This window comes from Ptychodera flava, chromosome 5 (assembly GCF_041260155.1).
Source record: "Ptychodera flava strain L36383 chromosome 5, AS_Pfla_20210202, whole genome shotgun sequence".
NCBI classification, from domain to species: domain Eukaryota; kingdom Metazoa; phylum Hemichordata; class Enteropneusta; family Ptychoderidae; genus Ptychodera; species Ptychodera flava.
The window spans coordinates 29564098-29581583 of record NC_091932.1 but is presented as its reverse complement, the minus strand read 5'-3'; the positions used below and the strand labels follow the sequence as shown (position 1 = coordinate 29581583).

The 17486-nt window shown below is 37.7% G+C and overlaps 1 protein-coding gene across 1 annotated transcript in view; it reads right to left on the bottom strand.

Moving 5' to 3' along the window:
• Positions 1-2742, bottom strand: part of LOC139133460 (cytochrome P450 1A1-like) — a 30140-nt gene extending 27398 nt beyond the window's left edge. Inside the window, exon 1 of the mRNA XM_070700070.1 lies at positions 2552-2742. Within this exon, the coding sequence (XP_070556171.1) occupies positions 2552-2584 (33 nt within the window). The 5' untranslated portion in view covers positions 2585-2742. The remainder of the gene's footprint in view (positions 1-2551) is intronic.
• Between the last annotated feature and the right edge of the window lie 14744 nt (positions 2743-17486).

Sequence of the window (17486 nt, the reverse complement as noted above, 5' to 3'; positions counted from 1 at the left end):
CCCGACTTCCAAGGACTGACTCTAGCTTCGATACTACACGATACTAGATTCTTTTAAATCGCAAGTAAATATCCGATATATATCAGAGATTTCAGCCCTTTTTAGATCTAGCTACGCCAATCTAACTTCAATCATTTGTGGCCGTAGCCTAAATATCGGATATCGTATAAAATTAAAGTGTCGTGGTGTCCTCTCAAGCACGGTACCTCTATACGTACGTGTGTAGGACTGCAGCACAGTCAGTGACAGAATACTGAGAGAAAAAAGAAAAGAAAACCAAATTATGTTTGATCATGGAGGTACTACCTACATGGGTTAATGGGCGCTGAATGGGATGATATTCGTAGCAGTATCCATCGGAAAATTTTCACTAGCGGTTTACACGTGTCGCATGACCATAAGTTTTCTTTCTCAAAGAAGCAGGTCTTTAGTCAAGATTTGAAAACTTCACTACTTGATACTGAACGAATATGTCTAGAAATCTATTCCACAAGGAAGCAGAGGCCTTCATACGTGCAGTCGTCGCTCTCGTTGTTTTTCCCCAGTCGAATTGGGGTTGCAACTGAAAAACCCTGAGTCGTGCAACGACAAAAAGAGTCATTGTTTTCTCCTTCGCACGTACGAGAGAAATGGCTGCTGCTACAGCGACATACAAGAAAGAATGATCATTATAGACTTTGAGTCTTTTTCGTTTAGTTTTACATGTACGGACAGATGAAATAAAAAACATTAGCATATACGCTGACCCGCATATAAACAAGACTGGTTTATAATATTGTACAACTGTGACCGTCTTTGGTTTAGGCCTATTGGAGGAAAATCTATTTGCATTTTTTGGCGTTCTCTTTTATCGATTAGACCATGGATGTAAATCTATTTTTTACATCCATGCCAGAACTAAAAGAGTGTGGTCATAGTATTAGTAAGGCACGTAACCGAAGCGATTCATACTTCCTGTGTGTTCAGTGTGTTACCCGAGCGCGTTGCTTATGTAATCACAACGGACAGTGGTGACAATTGCCCAGTCTGTCCACTGACGCCACTCGCTAGCAACTTCGACATAGTTGAGTAACCCTGCTCGAAACCATATTTTCTATCCAGTTTTAGCTCCGTAAACCACAAAAGTGCATGTTAAAGACAACGTAGATCACTATGTTAGTACTATAGTTGAAAATTGCAACGAATCACCCTGCTGAAACGTGCATTTGGGCGTATTTGTAGATTCGACGTACACGGCCTGTAACAGCTTAAGTGTGAGATTTAGGATGTGTAAGTTTCTGCCGGTCACACCCCTAGGAAATATAAGCTGGCTTAATCGACGGGACAGGAAGTGGATAAGGCGCGTTTACGTTAGCTTATAAAATCGTAAACGCCCGATTTCATACAGTGTAAGCCATTACTTTTTTAGAGAAGAAAATAAGAACCTGGTGACACACATAATAGATATATAGTGCCCCTTCCACATGTCAGCAATGAAACATACATTGGTTATCAGGTCTCGGTCTCAGAACTCAGAGTATGAGGCTGACACATTGCAATTACAAAACAAACGATTAGTTTGGGTCTCACAACGTGGTTCAAAGTCACCGACTCAAAGATTAATTACCGTAGCTCTGTCTAGACTGAGAAATGAATAGTTGATTACATGTGATCTACAAATGTTTTACAATTTAAGCTGAGAGTTGAAGAGCTGTAGAGGTTTTCTCAGCTGAAATTAAATAAAAAACACTTTTTCTTGTTTTAGCTTTAAACTGAAATGGTAAAAACAGCTACGTTGCAAATAAAGTGAACTGCCCCATGCTGGGTTTACTATAATTCATCAATGTGTGATGCCCAAGCTAACCGTTTGTTTTGTACATGCAATGTGTCCCTCTCACCCTGAATTAAAGCAATCGTAAACATCTGCACAGGCTGTGTTCGTCAGGGTGAATAAATAGGCATTTTAGCACGATTTGTGAGTAAAATATTCTTTAGAGAACATGTAACTGTCAATAAGGAGTAGACATTTTGTGAATGACCATTTCTATTGAACCAGATGGTTTTTCTCGGCATCTTTATTCTGTGTATCAACTTAACTTGTAATAGTGTTATTGCAATACTTGTACTGACACTCCAATTTATGGTTGACCGAAATGCAGCTACCAGTATGGCGGCTGCCGAATACTGAAAGAACAAAGGTTGCAGTTGACACGATGAGCCAAAATAGGGGTTAGGATAAGGGTAATGAGTGGGGATCTAAAATGAGTTAAGCATTCAATTGTGATTTCTCCACACACCCCTAGTATTTGCATGTGTGTATGCAGTCTCAGACAAGTTTTAGGGTATTTCGCGCACAGCAGTTTACGCGCACAGTTACTTGGGAGGTAGAAGGACAACAAAATACAGTAAACATTCCAGCAACGCCATCTTAGAATGAAGCATAAGTGCTGAAATTAACGCTACGTCGTAAGATACTGTCTGCTTCAGTAATTACCACCGTTTCCCAAAATCAATTAATACGGCCATTACTCTGATTTACCGCACTACTCCTTCTGTTTATACAAATACTTACGTTTTTCGACCGATAAAGACACCTCATTCGCATGTACAGCTGACAGAATAGTGAAGCAAGTTGTCTCGGTAAAGGTGGTTGTAAAGCTATATAATACGTAGGCCTAACGTTGTGACCTATTTTGGTGACCCAGGTCAGCCTGTGTACCTTTGTTCTGCTTGTCACATGAATACGAATAGTATGTTGTTGAAACGCAGCTATCTGTGGCTTTGTGGGCAGCTCTATGCAGCTCATCAAAAGGTCAACTCTGCCGCGGATGTATGCGCGGTTGTATGGGTTGACCTTCTGATGGTTGGCAATGACGCAGCCTACCCTACCACCAGAGCTCCGTTTACACAGCTAACAAATAGCAAGCTAGAGACTTACATTTCATTTCGCTCCATTCTATTTTTGTTGTAAAAATACTTTAACAGTTCATGATCCCTTGACTCACGTGTTCGCCAAGACATGCTTTCCACAGATTTTACAATAAGATGTGCAAATTAAGAAATAATCTTGAAATTATATTCTTGGTTCAATATTGTTCGGAATTTGATAAAATTCAATTAGCCTTTGGCTAAAAATGTTCGAGTGCACAAGTCAAGGGGAATTTGTTGGTAACTTCGCTTACTGTGACCGGTTGATGTATCCCCAAATGTAATATTTTTTATTATTTACTCCAGGAAGTGACATGACTGAGAAACTGGCATACCCCGGGTAAAGTGAAGCAAGCCACAAAGGGACACATCGCTGACGTGTTGGATGGTAGACTCTACAAATAACACTTCAGTGAAGATGGCTTTTTCCACAACACATCAAGAGAGCAAAGCAGTCTGAGCTTCATTTGTCAGTCTAGATTAATTTTGACTGTATAGCTTTATTTCGCTCTTTAAGATTCTCCATATGACCAGTATATTACATAATCAATGAACTTTCAACCATTGACAGGTAAAGATTTATGTATTTACTTAATATTTATTTACACTGTTATAAGCGGCAAACTTACTTGCGAAGTAACTTCAAACATGACAAAAACAAATATTTATGATTTACATTCTGTCTAAGCCATTGATGTTACCAAATGATAACATATTACATAACAGTACACCATACAGAAACAGTATTACGAGCAAGATGGAAAGTAGTGAGCGAGTCGAGCATCGTCATGCCCTACTATCAGCAAAATCGCGTCCTTGTCCAGTATACCAGGATTGCCTGCAAACAAGGTAGCAATGCTGTCCCTATTTATTGCAACTTTTATATTTTTCTCTTTTGTAGATTTCAGAGGAGGAATAGAATATTTGCAGTTATTTGGTACGGTTTCCGAAAACCAGAGTGTGGCCAATTTCTTAGACCATTTGCTGAGGTCTTCAAAGAAATGTATGAAAAGGTAAATATGGTTTTAAATCCTAATTGTGTTTTTCTAAAGGCTTGAAAACAGATTTTGGAAGGATCGGCAAAACATGTGGTAAGTGGCTATTATGCACATAATAACTGTACACTGTGCACGGTTGGATTTACCTAAATCAGGGCTTTCAGAAAATATATACTTTATTAGGGTATGGGACTTCTTCAAGTAAAAAAAAATAAAACTCTGAAAGTGTCTACTTTATATGTAGGCACCTTAAACAAAGAAATAGGGGTCTGGAAAGCCGCTCACAAAGGGACCTTATAACACGTACGGCCTTTCGCGTGAAGCCACACTGCAGTCCAACAGTTGAACGAACTGAAGGGCCAGCGGCACCTCTGCAACAGCGCGGCACAAGACGCAACTTGGAAGTTGGTACATCAACCCGCTGCATGTAGCAACTTGTAAAAAAACCCGGACACACCACTCGAACACAACGCGATACAGGCTAGACAACGCGATACAGGCTAGACGTCGTGTAAATAATATGTTCCTAAGCAAATTTGCAACAAGCAATTTGCCGAAATGCCTCCACAGACAATCATTTGTGTTGACAGCAGTCCGTGTAATGCTGATCCTTCTGGAAGGACTAATTCCCGATGCCAACGTGATTCGCCCTGCAGACTCTATCACAAGACTTGTTACATTTTGCCTAGTAAACAATAAGTCAAGAAAGCATGAACGAAATCAAAAAATGATAATGATATTGACGTAGCAGCGTCTTGATACCCATCTTCTCCACCACCTGTTCCAGCTCACCATTTCCCTTCGGCGAATAGATAGCAAGAGGACGTTGGAATACAGAAACAGAGTAGAGGCTAAAAGTCTTCAAAGATGACGCCGTTTATTTCTTAAACCTGGATGTTACGTATTGCCAGGTGATGTCCCTTTTAATTTCTACCTTCTGCTTCCTCCCTTCTACCTGTCCCCTCTAACTTATATGCTTGTGTTCGTAAAGACACCTTCTATACACTATCTGTGTAGTGGTTATTTGCATACAGTTGAAATGTAAACTTGTCATATAATCCTCAGTACTGTTGGTATGACGCTTCGATTAAACGTCCTTACGCTGCTACGTCAATATCATTATCACATTTATGGTTTTGTTAATGATTTTTTGACTTATTGGTCATTAGGCGATAGTTGTAACCTCCATAAATGTAATACTCTCCATAAATGTAATATCAAATATAATTCTAACAAAATGCACCCATAAATGTAATATCGCCTATAGATGTAACTATCATCAACCACAAAAGTAATAAAATCATCAACCATAATTGCATTAAATGGTAACGATAAATGTAAAGATAAATGTAAAAAAAATCAATTTTGTCATCGCAATCGAAAAATTAGCCCTTGAATATTTATCTATGTAATAAAGGAAAAAAACTCCACACATTGTCCATATCTTAATTGTTTGCCTTTAGTTTGTTTTGTGTATTTTGAAAAAGTATTTACGTTTCGCTGTTTTACGTGTAGAACTGATTGACCATAGCGAGACACAGCTGAAATCTGCGTGTCATTGCAGTCGTTACTCCAGAGTGGAGAGGCAGTATAACACTACGATCCTTAAACGCTGTTTTTCGAAAATTTGCCATTCTTTCTTCATCAGTCGCCTCAAATTCATCTTCAGTGGATAAATTGTGTAGAATAATTGATAGATTGTCTGTATTCTTTTGTTATCTCACTTAAAGTTTGTTCCCTCAGTGGGTATGCTAATTTAAATTTGTTCTACTGTGTTCAAGTTAGTGTTCATATTGTGTTTATGAGATTGAAATATAGGATATGTTCTCGCCAACCAGATTTGGATCGCAAATGTCTATAATTAAGGTTGTATATTTCTCTGTTGTCTGTCTTGAGTCGTCCATTGTAAACTTTGTGCGGTATCACTATTTGACGAGCTATTTTGACTCTTCCTTACCATGTCATCATTGGTGTCTTGAACTACTCTCTCAATTTCTTTATCTAACGGTTTGATAGGCACCTCGCCGTTTTCTGATAGTGTCCCAATGTATTATATACTGTGTTTCGGAAAGTAAACCTACTGTCAGGACAGTATGCAATAACATGACACTAGTGATATTGAAGTTTATCATTTACTCAGAGCATTGATAAACAAATAATCTTATAATATACAAATAAAGGTTTATGACATATATAGTTGAGTTTTATGACATTTACAGTTAATCTGTTTATAACATTTGTTTTTCAGGATTATGACATCTATGCTTTGCTGTTTTATTACCTTTATGGTTGATTTTATTACAGTTGTGGTTATATTACGTTTATTGAGATTATTTCATTTATGGAGATTACAAAGGTAACAAGTGAGGGTATTACGCAATGATAGCAAAGTAGATGTCAAAGTGAATGCCCTCTGTAATAACCGTACATATCACAGTAAAGATCACACTATAGTCACAAAATTCATCTTTGAATCAGCTTCCGTGAGCCAGACTTTATTCGTTGACAAATACGTAAATCAAGTCGCGAAGAACAATCTATTATAAATATAATAATTAAATAAAAAATTAAACATGACGAATTGAACACTTGGAATTTTACACTAATTTGTGTAAAAAGATAAGAATATTTATTTTACAGATTGCACATACTGGAAATACATCAAAGTTTTAGCTAATTACAGGAAACAGACTGAGATGTCGTTACACTACTGTCTTGATGCATAGAAAGATACTGTGACCAAACAGCTGGGATATACTTGACGTGACAATCTATTGGTCAAAGAAAGTAAGCATCGTCGACATATTTTTGTGAAAGATGGCGAAAACTGTCAAAAGCATCAAAGATACACTTCTTACAAAAAAGGTCTATGAGAAATATACACTTCATGGCACGGTCTAAATTCATCGAAAAGAATTTTTTTTTTCAGCCTTATTTGCCATATTTTTCTTACGCACAATGGTGCCCTCCTGGTATTACGTGTCACACAACGTATAAACTATTCTATGGTAGCATACATATTACATTGTATAATAAAAGAGTTGTATACATTATAACAATATATATCATGGTACATCCAAGCATATAAATGGAATGAAGACCTTGAGAAAAATTAAGTTGCCTGAGGATCGCAGGATACCTGAAGATTAAGTAATATTAACGCTTTTAGTGCTTTGTACAAACAACGTTTGTGTTATTATTTATAACGCTCTGCTTGTAGCATTGAGAACTGTAATTTCCCTCGAGGACACACACCACACACACACACACACACACACACACACACACACACACACACACTCATATATTATATACAAATATATATATATATATATTATATATATATATATATAATATATATATATATATATATATATATATATATATATATATATATATATATATATGTAGACGGTAGAAACTTGGGTTGAAACACACTGACACACTGCCACAACTGTTTGTTAGGTTCCCAACGTATTTATTATACCTCAAACACAACGTTTCGCTCTAAAATTAGAGCTTCTTAAAGCGTTTTCTACAATGAAAAGTACGAACAGAAAAATTACGATGGCAGAATTGTTTAGGAAAATGTACAATGTAGAACTACAAATATCTGAAAGTTTGTAAATGTTCATAAATGGCAGGAGAGAGACTAACCTAGAGGCTGTTGATATGGTCAAAACTTTCTGGACCGACGCCGAGAGCTGGAAACTGGCGAAGTCTAGACGAGTCCCTTTAAATATTGAATATTTTTGAATGCTATGTAAATTTCGGGCAATTATTTAAGGCCAACTGGGGACAGTGTGTCAAGTGTTTTTATCCATTGTGATTCTAAATGTTTGCGCAGTTTGTCATAATTTTTATTGACTTGTATGATGCCTATTTATGTACTTGTACCTCTACATTGTTCATTTTCCTACACAATTCAGCCATTGTAATTTTTCTGTTCGTACTTTTTATCGTAGAAAACACCTAAAGAAGCTCTAATATTAGAGCGAAACGCTGTGTTTGAGGTATATTAAATACTTTCCGAACCTGACAACCAAGTTTGGCAGCGTGTTTTAACCCAAGTTTATATTTCAGTTTTTCGTAATTAATAACAGTTAGTTATCATTAACAACAGAGTTTGAAGAAATAAAGCTATTAACCCGAACAAGTGAGTTTCTGGAAATAAATCTGCTGTCATTCGCAACAAATACACGCCCTGTCACATCTAAAGGAAACAATCATTGTTTGCTTGTTAAAGATTTCATGAACATACACGGACAGAGGGACAGGCATTACATAAGCATTCTTAATCGTGTAGGAAATTTCAGTCCTTTGATCAGCAAAGGACGTCCTTGACGTAATTTCGTCAAGCTCCTTATTGTTCTTGGTTGGAAATCTATATGAAAGTACCCTTAGCCCTGATGTGCCATTTATCATCGCAGTTTGAACGGGAATCATCAGTGTGTCCAAAATGAGCTTGTGTTGTTCAGATCCAATAACAAAACTATACCAATCAAGAGATTCGTTCTGAAATGGCTCTTGGGGTATGATATGGAAGCTGAATGTGAACCTGTCCACTGCACAGTTGAAGACAACACCCTCGAAAGTTTGTCTAGCTCTTCCGACCTGTCTTTTTAAAGTCGTCTGTGCGAATAACGTACGTGACAGATTTTATTTGTGTGTTATTGTTTATAAAATCGCACATACTCTGAATGCTATCCATATCGAGTAATAATTCCAACTCTTCTAACGTAGTATAACGCTCAAGACTGTTAAGAACCTGTTCAGAGAATTCTCTACACACGCAGCAACGGTCTCGATCCCTTGCAGGAAAGTGAACCAAGCATAGACGCAGAGATTTTAAACAACTACTCGGTTTCATGATTGCTTTCTGGAGAGCCTTGTAGGGGTCACACCAGGCCGCAACATCGGTGAACATATTAGAAAAGTTGATAGCTTTGAGGTTGTTTGACAGTTCTCGATAAAATGGGCGATTTTCTTCACATGACTGTGTCCATCATGACTCCATAGTATTTCCTTTTCATCAGGACCATGTCTCTCTAAGATATCGACTGGAATCGCAATGTCATAAGTAGGGGAACAGATCATCAAATGTAAACTTTTGATATGTCTATTTTCGCTCACTTTCTCGAAGATGGCACGAAGCGTTTTATTTGTGATTTCTTCTGGTTCGGTTTGCACAAAAATTCCTACAAACAAATGCTTGATAGCGCTTGTGATAGCAATCGCACTCATCAAAGATTTTAGGTTTGCATTGTCGTCTGGCAAGCTCACCGTATAAATATCTAAAATGAGCCACTTAAGGGAAATTAAGCCTTCCATTAGGGCCTTCGCTACATGGTCCACCTGACATTTAACTAACTCACGATCCTCGACCCCGAGAACTTTTTCAAATTTAGTTCCTGTTTTCTCATAATGATATTGCAGCATATCAATAATCATATTGAATTGGCACTTAAAATTGAATGAATAGTTGACTGCCAGAGAGCGATGGTTTAACATAACGTTACTTTGATCGGGAAAACACTTTAGGCATGGCAAAGCAGATCCGCTGTTGTATGTTTGAGTGAACAAAAATGCCCAAATGTTACTTTTGTTATGACAGGGACAAGACAGTCTAAAAACTTCTTGTAATGCCCACACTCATACAGAAGGCGAAGTATTGCGATGATATATTCGCCAGTGTTTACTGATGCATCAAGAATGAACTTGATGTACGGTACAATTATACAACCAGCGTTATCTTTCAATGTTCCACAAAGAAATAATGAAACATGGGTCTTCAACCTGGACAAGTAACGCATGTATTGTATGACCCCATCCTCCTTAATATTTCTAGCAAGATGGAGTGCAGCGAAATATTCTAGCCAAGTCTTGTGACAGAACATACAGAGTTTCTGTACCTTCGTACGTGATATAGTATTATCACGGACCAGCAATCCCGTAGACAGGAGCTTAGGGTTTATGTCTGATTCTTTTATCAGCAATTTATCATCTCTCAGGTTTTGGAATGCGATAGCAGCTAATTTATACACATCAGTCATGACATTACTCGGTGCTATCCCGTCATCCATTCGATGTTCATGTTGATACAGTACCTTTGCAATACCAAGTCAAGTATTTCGGAATACACTCTGTAATTCTAGTTGATAAAAACCACTTCCACTACTGTCCTCAAATAGTATGCACAAAGACAAACACATGCGGGTATAGAAAGTATACTATCGACTTCCTGCGATTTGTAATACTCATACAATTTCACATTCAAATAGTCTGCACTGACTCTGTTAATCTGTCGAAGATTTCTTGTTTTACACTATCACTCTCATCACATTTATCAATTTTAAAATAATTCTTTATAAATTCATAGCAATTAAATAAGTTAAAACCCTGTATCTTGAAATGTAAATCACAGAGCTTCAACTGATTATCACATTCATGGGGTCTTGCAGTGACAACTGCTGTACAATCTGACAACAATTTCTTTTGTATAATTCTACTTACTTGTGAATTCTCCCTCAAATAATTACCGATATCATCAACTCCATCAAAAAAAACAGAATAAATTCTTCGTTTTCCTTTAAAAACTTCCAAAGTTCATCTTTCGTTATTTTTGCATCATCGGGAAGTAGTTGATCAAATACTGTGTCAACGACGGATAGTTTATTTATATTTGACCTTCTATGAAAACAATACTTTAAATTGTTGGAGTTTACCATTAGCCCAATCGTATGCCATCTTCTTGCAAAACATTGATTTGCCAATCATAGGCGCCCCCTCAATTCTTATTCTTAAGCCCTGGTTCCACTTCCCCGATGACCTAAAAATATCGAATTCCTCGACAGGGGGATAACAATGCTGATTAATATGATCACTTTCCTGTTGCCTGGATTCTACAACTTCACCCCGTTCATCAATCTCCACCATCTGTAATTCTACGTACACATCTGCCAAGTAAAGAGAGAAGGATTCATTCCAGGGCAGCGGTTGAAATTTTTTCAAATTTCTTTTGTACCAGTCTTTTAAATATTCAATCAGCCATTCTGGTCCCCAGAAAGTACCTGTTAAAGAGAACGAAACGTGCAAGGAAAATTAGGTTTTGAATTTTATCCTAATGACTCGAATACAATTCTTAAAACGGTTTGGTGGTCACATGTTGCCTGCTGTGTTCTTGTATCTTGAATGGCTTCTAAGTTATAAATTATAAAATGTCATACAATACACATGGAAGAGCACGTTCATTCTTTTTTCTGGTGACTTGATTATATCCGTACTCTGAGTAATATTACCGGTTTTCTCCCCTTTTTCTCGGGTCATATTTTTATGCTATTTCGGCTAATCAACTGTAAAAGAGATAATTTATGGTTACACAGTATAGAAAACCGATAATACCTGAATGAGTTGACATGCCATGTAAGGACTGTGTCAACCTTTGTTCTAAATCAACTCTTCCAATTTTCCGCAGTAGCTCTTCAAGCATTGTGGTATTCGATTGGGATAAAGAACCTTGTTCTTTCAAGGCAAGGAATAAATCAACTACTCGACCATGAGTAATTTTTTCCAACTTTCCCTTCGAATCGTACCGGTACATCGGTCAATTATTTCCTTGAAGTCATCTGAAATATGAATTTATATTTGTTGAAAAGTCTTGCTATATGTGAAAGTAGTTTGACTGGCTGATAGTGATAAATTAATATGTTATCGAATATAAGATTTAACCCAGTCTGAATACCGGACGTTTTTTCTCGTTACTGTAATTTTCAGTGTAAAAAGAAGAAATTAAACCTTGACCGTCACAGCGCAGCTTTCATATATCCAGTAAATATGTAAATACACAATACCAGCCGTCGAACAATTTTGCACAATAAAAAAAAGACATTTATCTTATCTCTGTCCATTGATGATAGTGTAAATTCCAGAGCCACACCAAATCGAGTGGCTTTTGAAACGTGTTTGATATTGAACTGTCATATCTGAACTGGCTCGTTCAGTACAAATTGATTATAAATATTATGGCAGCAGTAGGAGAGGACAGGAGTACTCTGTCATATAAGCTTGATTTACTTTTGGATTGTATTTGACAAAGTAGCCAAGGCAATTTAACAATCTCTCAAGAATCTGTTTTCGGAGTTTACATATAAAGGTACGCCGCAATTATGTATGACATCACATAAGAACTTAGAATATCTCTGTTCTAAGTCATAGGGTCCAGTGTAATTTGTTTAAGGTAGAACGCACCTCGGGACAGACATTCAGACTCTCAAACTTTTACAGTTCTCTTCTGATATACCACATGTGGGGGTTCATTTTAAAGCTCTTGGTGAAAGAAAACTTTTCAACGGCTTAGTTTTTTGAAATTCGAAAATTTTTATTTTTCGCCATAGAGTTAACACAGGGATGGCGGCCATTTTGAATTTCTAATATCGGTAAATCTTGGGTTTTTTGTTTCTCTAGTACCAAAATTTGCACGGTGACCCCCTATGTTTATTCTTGATTTTGAAAGAGAATGATTGAAAGATTCCTCGAGGAAAGTTAGAGCAAAAGTTTAAGTCTTTCACTTTCGAGGTGCATATTACCTTAATTTGTTTTTTAAAGAAATAATTTATGTTACGGAGAAGTAGAAGAGTCTCGTATGTTGTCGTCAGTTATAGTAGGAATGTTCACGAGCTTATTTGGAAGCATACCGATTCATTTCGGTAGGAAATATAAACTTGTTTTGAGCTATGACTTTTGTAGGAACACATTGCATTCCAGCATTGCGGAATTCTAGCGTGTCAGTTTTGAATATTTTAAATGCGGTAAGTAAATGGTAGCGCATGCTCACTGGGACTTCAAGAGCTGTGTAGACCTTGTCCCAGTTTCGTCCTCCATCTTGAATATTAAGAGGTCAAAAGGTCATGGGGTAAGAACCAAAACAGGAAGTCCTGCAGATACACACATCAGTGTAGGCCAGGAGCTGTGTTTGGCAACGCTTGGAGAACGTTAACTCTGCTGGGTTTTTTCATTTTTTTCGTGAGTATTGACTTCATAACTTCTAAAGTAAGCCTTGTTAAACTGCACTTGCTTGAAATAGGCAAACGTTGATGATAAAATTGGCAGTTTAGGCTATTTCTTGCCGTTGTACGACTGAGTGGGTGACTGTCATGGTGTTTGCGTGCTGTCATGGCAGTATACATCATAACCATGGACATAAAAATGTTTTAGTGTCATAGTTATTTAGTGTGTTAGTCTACCACACTGGTTTCATTCATGCCAGCATGGAGCTAAAAACGGACCTCCATAATGCCAGTCACAGTTTCTTGACTTTTCAATGTACCTTTTCACACCTACAGTTCAACATACAGGAAGTTATCCAGATTGTCTTTATTGTGCACAGATTGCCCTGACAAGCCCCAACTTTTAAATTTACAAGGTGAGTTCTCAATTATTTTCAATCTTGGCACTGATACTTTTTTTTGCTAGAATTGTTGGTCTGGAGATGTAAAACTAAGTCATGACTGTCTAGCTACCTAAACATGTGGTACGTACTTAAGTAACCATGTTTTATGAACTGACAGCTGGTTATATGTGAACCTTGGTATAAATAAACGTTGTATTTCTTGAATGACACTATACAACAGAAACTATGGCAGTTATGTAGAGAACCTTGAATTACAGGTGTTCTTTGCCTCCTATGGCAGTTCATGGACAGTTTATCTCATTTATCTTAATTAGAATTATATATGTTTAGGTCCTTAAATGTAATTGTTTTTCCTTCATGATGTACATACATGTAGCCTCCTAAATAACCAAATTACAACTTCTATTTTTACTGGGATGCCAACCTGTTGCTGTTCGGTGTTTCAGTGCACTAACAATACATTGAAACTTAGAACATGGAGAAGGCAGTTCTGCTCTATTCATCAAGTTCACAACGGTGTTGGTAATTGCTACTGTGAAGCACCCTTCCACTTATTCACATTCCCATCCAAGGTACAGGCGCCTGCCAAACACTCAGAATGGGTAAGGCTTATCAATCGAATGGATCCCCACACAAAGAGGAACTGGATACCAGACAAATACAGCAGAGTATGTTCTGAACATTTTGTTGATGGTGAACCCACGACAGAAAATCCAAACCCCAGTCTGAAATTGGGTTATGCTGTACAATAGAAAGCGCCAAGAAGGGAAATTCAGAAGGTTCCAGCTGTGATTCCTGCAAAGAAGAGAAAGGCTTCGGACAAGGAAGAGGGCTCCAAGGAAAAGGAAAGCAAGGAAGAAGATCCTATGGAAAATGCCTCACCGGATGGTGACATTCCCATTGATATTGATGATACTCAGGACTGAACACTAACCCGTACATTTTAATGTTCATGATGAACACAGCTACTCATTTCAGTGCAATTGTAATCCAAATTGTATGTTCAAAGGGTGTGACGAGAAATCACACACTATTAAGCTATTGTTAGACAAAATTGATGAGTTACAAACAAAATTGGATGCCAAGCCTACTGTGAAATTTATGAAAGCTAAAGCAAAGTCATATCAGTGAACAACTTCTAACCAGTGACAAGAATGTCAAATTCTATACTGATCTTCCAAGCATTGCAGTCTTTGATTTACTGTATGAGTTTATAGAGCCCAAGGTAGACAGAATGCAGTATTAGTATGGGAGGAAACATGTTGTTTCAACAAAGGTCCCAAGGAGATTTCTTAAGTCACCCAAAAAATTTGGACCACAGAGAAAGTTAAGTAGAAAAGATGAAATGCTTCTTGTCTTCATGAAACTTAGGCTAGGTCTTTTGAATAGTGATTTGAGTGACAGATTTCAAATATCTGTCAATCATGTGAGTCGTATATTTAACACATGGATTAAGGTCCTTTCCTCAGAGCTGAAGTCACTGATATCATATCCTCCCAAAGACATATTTTGCCAAATTCGCCAATGTGTTTCCAGCGTCATTACCTCGCGTGCGCATGCGCGCAGCGAGGTATAGGATAAAGCCCGAGTACGAGGGCTCTTCTGGTATATAAAGTCCAACCCAACGATAAAATGTCGAGGCCGCAGGCCGAGACATTTTATCGTAGGGTTGGACTTTATAAACCAGAAGAGCCCGAGTACGAGGGTTTTATCCGACTTAAAAACTATCGCCCCTAACTGATATATTTTCGTTTTCAATGTGTTTACGTCAACCGTCCCCTTTGTCAATGTAACATGTTTAGGATATGAATTAAAACTTTTATTTGTGAAATAGCCTTCCAATGTAATGGAACATCCTATAAATGCCCTAGGGCACATTATATAAATGCCCTAGGGCACAGCAGATTTTGTGTTGCAGCTGGTTTCCGTTGTGTTACCAAATTTGAATATTAAAACGTACCAGATGTCTACAGAATATGACATGTTCACTTTTGATTGGACAGTGCTTTACCACGTCGCTGTCATTCGTTTCTGGAATTTGGTGACCAAGGCTTTACGTGTAAATAAAACACCCTGAATTGAGCACTCTGATTGGTCAATCAACAGTTGATAGTTTTTTAAGTTATGGTTTAGGCGTTTCTGTGTGTGTGTGTGTGTGTGTGTGTGTCTGTCTGTCTGTTAGCACGATATCTCAAAAACGGCTTGGCAGATTCCGATCACATTTCGCACACAATTTGTTCTTCAAATTTGCAAGAACTGATTAGTTTTTGGTGGTTGTGCTTTGCGAATTTATCAAGTTATGAGTAAAAGAAAATTTGTGGCCTGTATAAGTCTATGGGAGGCTAATAAGTATGTTTGAGGGCGCTATACTAAAACATTTTACACAAAGTGATTTCTGAATTCAGTCACTCGGCCGCGCTGATCGCTAATCTTGAGTTTTGACTGTTGATGTCGTCGTGTCGACGTTTGACTTTAAGAATCGTGTGGGTTACTCTGGACATAGCGAACCAAAAGCTAGATTATCGAAGGTAAGCGTCATAATATTTGATCAATGCATTTTTCTCTGAGAATGAGATGTAGAGTGACACTTTTCAATCTTGTGTGTGTGTCAGCGAATTTATATTCCGGCATGGTTCCGCTGAGATCAGCATAATATTATGGCGACGTATTGACAGTCTGTGTCTTTTAAGTTGCTTTTCAAGATTGTATTAGCTACAGAACCAACAATGACAAATTTTTCATGAGATTTCCATGTTGGCATTGATGTTAAATCAGCAGCAGTAGGCTAGCTCCTGCGTACAATAGGTCTGCGTTTCCCGGCGGTACGGTGGTAGGCCGACGGCTTGTACCACACTGTCCACAGGACACCACGTGGTAGAGGCCGTGTGCACAACCTGTACGCAGAGCTTCGAATACACTAGACAGAGTTCGTGTTTCCGTAAATTAGGCATTGAACTTGACAATATAGGCAATAACCAGAATCATCGACCATCGCCTGACAAGTGCACCATAGTCAGCTGTACATGAGTTGCGTGGCGTGGTGAGCAGGTTCCCATGGGTATTTATTTTTTGAAACGCGTACTTCAAAGGTCACGAACTCATTTTGCTGCTACACGGCGCGGCACAGATGATTGTATCGTTTTTGGGCGCATTAAGATACTGTGAAGTAGGTCAACTCGTTCTACATGGCAATTTTATGTGAAATATGCAGAATTTATACGCAAACGCGACCTCTGCCAGTCAAGAGCCTGCTCAGCCATTTGCACTTGCATCGACAGATATTGTTGGATCATAATTTTTCAAATGGTTTCTTTTCTTTTTTTTCATTGCGTAATACAGTGGGGATAATGTCAAATTTAGATAGATTGGATTAATTTCGGGAATAAAAACAATGTAATGTAAATGATTTGTAAAAGTTTTAATTCTGTAAATTTTCCAATGTTTATAAGCTGTACTTTACATTCTATATTCATATTATAACTTTGAAACATTTTATCGTCCAACTATTCTAATTTTGAGAAATTCGGGAACAAATTTTGTCATCTATTGACACATTTTCCTTCTTCATAAAAGCCAATACCCAAGAAGTACTTTACAAAATGTGCACGCGAGGCCATTCAGTTCATATCTGGTTTTCTCTACATAACTGCCATAGGCTTGTGAGCATTTTGGATTGTACAGAAATTTTTATTGAACGGCCTCTGGATCTAAAGTTGCAATCACAAACGTGGTCCGATTACAAAAAGCACAATACTGCTAAAGTACTTGTTGCTTGCACTCCAAGGGGTTCAATAAGTTTTGTATCTGAAGCATGGGGAGGACAGGCTTCAGATAATCACATTGTACGCAACTCAGGATTTCTTGATTTAGTTGAGCCAGGAGATCAGCATTTGGCTGATAAGGGTTTCACCCTTACTCAAGATTTTCTCGTAAAACAAGCCCAGCTTGTTGTGCCCCCAGGTGTTAGAGGTAAAGAACAGCACACAGAAGGAGATGTAAAATTAACCAAAAAAAATTGCAAATCTCAGAATCCATGTAGAACGAGCAATTAACCGTTTCAAGGATTTCAGAATTTTACAGCATACATATCCTATAACTATGATCCCAGTAATTGATGATGTGATCACAGTATGTGCAGCATTGTGCAATTTCAGTCCAGGTGAGAGAATTTA